This window comes from Sphaeroforma arctica, assembly GCF_001186125.1.
Source record: "Sphaeroforma arctica JP610 unplaced genomic scaffold supercont1.213, whole genome shotgun sequence".
In the NCBI taxonomy this organism is placed as follows: Eukaryota; class Ichthyosporea; order Ichthyophonida; genus Sphaeroforma; species Sphaeroforma arctica.
In genome coordinates, this window is record NW_014040345.1 from 31,113 (window position 1) to 36,702 (window position 5,590).

A 5,590-nucleotide genomic window follows, 5' to 3' on the forward strand; every position below is an offset into this window, starting at 1 on the left:
TATGTATGTATATGGGTAAACATACAAATAATATATTTATCGATTATTCTTTCTAAGGTTGATTCATTTTTACCTCACAAAATCCAATGTGATTCTATCAGACTATAAATAAATAAGAACACAAACATGACACAAAAACGCGACAGCGTCGATATGCCGGTAGATTCGCCCCCACATACTGTTGGTCAGAACAGCGTGGAGGACGGTTTCCCGCGCAAGGCATCCGTGACTTCCATTACCGTAAATGCTGGTAGTGATTCCGAGTTCAGCTGGTTGCTGAGTGGTGATGTTAATCCAGGCGGAAAATCTATTGCGATCGGAAATTTGGCAGGAGAAGTCGACCAGGCACAAAACGGTATTGTGCTGAACGCTTCGGGAGTGGCACTGAACACTGCGACCAAGGGTCTGTTTGTTGATCCTATTCGAAGTGCAGAGATGACCTGCAATGTGTAATACTACGATGACGATACGAAAGAAGTATTTTTCCGTACGCTTCCCAACCCAGAAAAGCAGATTGGTGATGGGACGTGTGTATCCGACTACGTTCGCTGGTCGGGGACCGAATGGGTATCGGGCGGCGACACGGTGGCCATCGCCTGTGTGGCTGGGGATACGTCGCAGGGTGCGTTGGCCGTTGCTATAGGTAAAAGCGCCGGCAACATTGATCAGGGCGCCTCTGGTGCGGCGATTGGTGCAAATGCAGGCCAGATGAGTCAGGGTGTCGACGCAGTATCCATTGGCCCCAGCGCAGGTACAACAGCCCAGAGTGAGGGTGGTATAGCCATTGGTGTGGACTCCGGGAAGTCGGGGCAAATAGAAAATTCGATTGCCATTGGTAAGTTAGCGGGCGAGACGGACCAACCCAAAAATAGTATCATTCTGAACGCATCCGATGTAGCGCTTAATGCGGCAAATTCCGGGCTCTTTGTGTCGAATATGCGCAAAATTGACATGACAACTAATGCGCTGTACTACGACTCTACAACAAAAGAGATTGTGTACGGGGCTGTGGTAACGAAAACAATCAACACTGGAGCAGGGGGAGTGGTGGATGGAACCGGCATTGGTGATTACCCGCGCTGGGACGGGTCTGTGTGGGTTCCGGGTGGCAAAAAGGTATTAATTGCGGTTGGAGCGGGGGAATTTGCACAGGGTGCAAAAGCGGTGGCGATGGGATCTAGTGCAGGCAAGACGAACCAGGGTAGTGATTCGGTGGCCATCGGTGTACTCGCAGGCGCTACATCACAGAAAAGCTTCTGTGTAGCGATTGGTAAGAATTCGGGCGAATTGTCCCAGGCAATAAACGCAGTTGCCGTGGGACGGAGTGCTGGACGAGAACGCCAGTCTTCGGGATCGGTTGCAATCGGCTATACGGCGGGCAGTGTTACGCAAGGGGCGGATGCCACGGCGATCGGGTCAGCTGCTGGGGAAAATGACCAGGCATACCGCGGCATCGCCATTGGTACATATTCAGCAGAATCAGCACAGGGTGATGAGTGGATTGCGATCGGCAACAATACCGGCAAGACGTCACAGGGCAACTACTCAATAGCCTTGGGCAAGTACGCCGGCTATACCACGTAGGGTAGCGCGAGCATTGCAATAGGTGACAATGCCGGCAGAACAGGGCAGGGTAGCAACGCCATCGCAATTGGTGCGGTTGCGGGGCGAAATAACCAGCCCGAGAATAGCATCATACTCAACGCATCCGGTGTGGTGCTCGATGCATCCAATGCGGGGATGTTTGTTTCGTCGATTCGCAACACCGATACGGCGATGGGAAATGCGCTGTACTATGATCCCACAACGATGGAAATTCTCTACGGAGACGCCGTTGCGAGATGCACTGATCCAACTGTCACACTACCCGATGGTACGTGTGTGTCTGAATACGTGCGCTGGGACGGCGCAAATTGGCTATCGGGCGGTAGCACGGTGGCCATCGCCTGTGGTGCAGGTGAGTTCGAGCAGGGCTTGAAAGCCGTAGCTTTGGGTGAAAATGCCGGCCAGACGAGTCAGGGCACCTCTGGTGTGGCGATTGGGCAGACGGCTGGCGAGACAACCCAGGGTAAAAATGCTGTGGCTGTGGGATACCGGACATGAAGAGATGGGCAGGGCGAAGAGTCTGTTGCCATAGGGCCATTTGCAGGGTCCATTGTACAGGCACTCAGGGCAGCTGCACTCGGATACGCATTAGGATATGATACGCAGGGTGATTTCAGTGTCGCAATTGGCTACACTGCGGGACGCAACACGCAAGGTATATATGCAATAGGGATAGGTGCAACTGCTGGCCAAACAAATCAGGGCGACTACACGGTGGCCATTGGTAGCAAGTCCGGCAACACCGACCAGGGCTTGAACGCTGTAGCTTTGGGTGAAAATGCCGGCCAGACGAGTCAGGGAGCCTCTGGTGTGGCGATTGGTGCAAATGCGGGCCAGACGAGTCAAGGTGTGGATGCCGTGGCCATTGGTGCAGACTCGGGTATAAAGGAGCAGGCCCTGTACGGCGTGGCAGTAGGGTACCATACTGGGATGGAGATGCAGGGCGAAGGGGCGGTGGCACTGGGTAAGAACTGTGGTGAAATGAACCAGCAAACCAACAGTGTGGCTGTGGGTGTTGGGGCCGGTAGAAACGACCAGGGTGAAAATGGTGTGGCAATAGGCTACACGGCTGGACGAAACGAGCAGGCGCTTGATGGAACGGCAATTGGACTTTCTGCTGGCAGAGAGAACCAAGGTGAGCGGGGTATTGCCATAGGTCGAATGGCGGGATCGTTAACCCAGGGGTACGCGGGTATCGCGATGGGGGCAAATGCGGGTTTCGACACACAGGGTGAGAATGCAATTTCCATTGGTCTCACGGCCGGGCGGAACACACAGGGTCTGGATGCAACGGCAATTGGGTCGTCCGCTGGGCGTGGAAACCAGGGCGAGATCGCGATTGCAATCGGCCGACATTCGGCATATGTCGATCAAGGGTACGTGGCCATTGCACTAGGGTCGAATTCTGGATACAACACGCAGGGTGCTGAGAGTGTTGCGATAAGCAACAATTCGGGGAAAACAAAGCAGGGGGACTTTAGCATTGCCATAGGAAGCCTTGCGGGTGAAACGAACCAGGCTGAGAGTAGCATTGTCCTAAACGCATCGGGGGCGGCACTGAACGCAGCGAGCGCGGGCTGTTTTGTCAAGCCGATCCGTAACGCGTCGGGGCCCAACGCGATAACGTACAATCCTAGCACGGGCGAGATTTCATACTCGACGTCGAGTCTGGCGACCAAGGAGAATGTGCGGGTGTTTGAACAGGACGCGGAGTCTGCACTGCAGAAATTGGCGGTAAAGGAATTCAACTACAAGAACAAGAATACGTACAACAAGCGGGTGCTAACGTACGAGGCATGGGCTGCCGAGCAGACAAGGCACGGTGGAGATTCGGATGTAAACGTTGACGTTGGAGACGAGTGTGTAGAAAAACCTAGTCTAAAAACTCAGTACGATAGGTACCTGGCTAAAATCGCGAACACGGTTGTTGAGAAGGAGGAGACGCACTTTGGGTTCATTGCCGACAAAGTGCAGGCTATTATGCTGGAGCTCGTGTACAATGATATTGACGTTGCGGCAGTGGATATCAAGTTGAATAATATGACGGCCATGCTGGTGAAGCAGTACCAGGCGATGGCTGTGGAGCTTGCGGATACGAAGCAGCAGTTGGCGGAAATAAAAGCTGAACAAGCCCAGAGTACTACTATGTAGGAGGCGCGATTTACGGAGCTGAGTAAATAGATGACAATAGCATGCCACTAATAAGACTTGAATGGTGGACTGGTCCGCCAAAATGGCAATACCATGGCACTTATAAGACTTGAATGATGGACTAACGCTATTACCTAGTCGTTCATGATTCGCGCCTTCTCTATCGTACACCTCCTCTTTAACATCGGATACCTTTAAGTACATCCCCTTTACTATTGGTGTGTCTCAAAATACCGTGGCAGGAGTGCCACGTGGCACTCCTGCCACCTAGATACTTAAAGGCACTACCTCCCTCTCCGGTTAAGGGGTCTAGTAATCTAAATTCAACCCTATTAGTCCTCTTTAAAGTGGTCCCTAAACATTTACTCTTGCTATACCTAGTCAACTCCACTAGTCTTATACCAAACAATGAAAAACTACGGTTGGAGTCCTTTAGGGATGTAAGCACTACTATAAGTGTCTATCGTGCTATCCAGCCCTTTTCATGGGCTCAAGCGCACTGGTCTACTATTCTAATCCATGGGTCTGACAACCTGTACACAACTCTATAGTCCTCTTTAAAGTGGGCCCTAGACATTTACTTTTGCTACCCTAGTCAACTCCACTAGTCTTATACCAAACAATCCAAACTACGGTTAGAATCCTTTAGAGATGTAAGCACTACTATAAGTGTCTATCGTGCTATCCAACCCTTTTCATGGGCTTAAGCGCACTGGTCTACTATTCTAATCTATGGGTCCGACAACCTGTACACAACTCTGCGAGCTTCTTCACATTAGGTCCTATGGACATAGTTATCTTGGTCTATACAGAAGACGGATCTTTAGAGTTTATTTCTCGACATAGGATGTCTAGTAAATGGGTTCTTCAGGTAGGTCTAAGTATATGTAGTAGTTGGGTCTTATACACACCAATAGTTTCACTTAGGGTACTTTGAAAACTACGGCCTAAGGGTTCTTTCCCACTGGGGGGTCTGGGTCTCCCTACATTATCCCTTACCCACACTCCGTCCTGCGACAACGAGGATGCCGCTGCCTTTATGGCGAAGTGGGGAATGTTCTTCTCCAAGGCCGATCTGTCGGGCCGGGAGCACCACATTGCACAGTTCATTGCCGATTCGGGCATTTCTATTGTTCCAATCGCCCACTCCAGGACACATGTGTACTTCCCCTACCAAACCGGCGAGACTATGTTCCAAAACACGTTCACGGCATCTGAACACCTCGTCGTGGCACGGGTGGTCCTACAGCAGTACCTTGAGCTCTATGAGCGCACGGGCTTTGTGTACAATGACCTTGTGCCTTGGAACATTTACGTGTTCCCCGCGACAGCCAATGCTGATGAGACACGTCACAGAGGCAGCCGCAAGAGCAAGGCCCGCAAGAACAAGGCCCTAAAACGCGACCCCACAATTATGCTGGTGGACTTTGACAAGTCTGGTACCTTGAGCTCTATGAGCGCACGGGCTTTGTGCACAATGACCTTGTGCCTTGGAACATTTACGTGTTCCCCGCGACAGCCAATGCTGATGAGACACGTCACAGAGGCAGCCGCAAGAGCAAGGCCCGCAAGAACAAGGCTCTAAAACGCGACCCCACAATTATGCTGGTGGACTTTGACAAGTCTGTCATCAGTGCGTCGGACCATGACTTTGGCATTGACTGCTGCAAATTCATAGTCCATGTCATGTGGCAGATTTTGTTTACCGGCACGCATAGTCTGGAGGATATGCAGACAGTCGTGGCTGTCGACGACCACACCGTGCCGGCCTTCCGCATCATGGCCCTTGACATTGAGGCCTACGCCATGGACCGATCCAAGATGCCCGATGTAG

At 51.7% G+C, this 5,590-nt stretch overlaps 3 protein-coding genes across 3 annotated transcripts in view; all 3 read left to right on the forward strand.

Annotated features, from left to right (window-relative positions):
- Positions 1-126: 126 nt before the first annotated feature.
- SARC_03963 (hypothetical protein) lies at positions 127-1,584 on the forward strand (the record flags this gene model as incomplete). Its single annotated transcript, XM_014302214.1, has 2 exons — positions 127-403; positions 506-1,584. The coding sequence occupies 2 exons, from the start codon at positions 127-129 to the stop codon at positions 1,582-1,584; spliced, it is 1,356 nt and encodes a 451-aa protein (XP_014157689.1).
- Positions 1,585-2,107: 523 nt separating this feature from the next.
- Positions 2,108-3,756, forward strand: SARC_03964 (hypothetical protein; the record flags this gene model as incomplete). Its single annotated transcript, XM_014302215.1, has 2 exons — positions 2,108-2,123; positions 2,150-3,756. 2 exons carry the CDS (start codon positions 2,108-2,110, stop codon positions 3,754-3,756), a joined length of 1,623 nt encoding a protein of 540 aa, XP_014157690.1.
- Positions 3,757-4,795: 1,039 nt separating this feature from the next.
- The window catches only part of SARC_03965 (hypothetical protein), a gene marked incomplete at both ends in the record, with an annotated part of 13,029 nt that continues 12,234 nt past the window's right edge, over positions 4,796-5,590 (forward strand). The window contains 2 exons of the mRNA XM_014302216.1: positions 4,796-5,195; positions 5,276-5,586. Of these exons, the coding sequence (XP_014157691.1) occupies positions 4,796-5,195; positions 5,276-5,586 (711 nt within the window). The remainder of the gene's footprint in view (positions 5,196-5,275; positions 5,587-5,590) is intronic.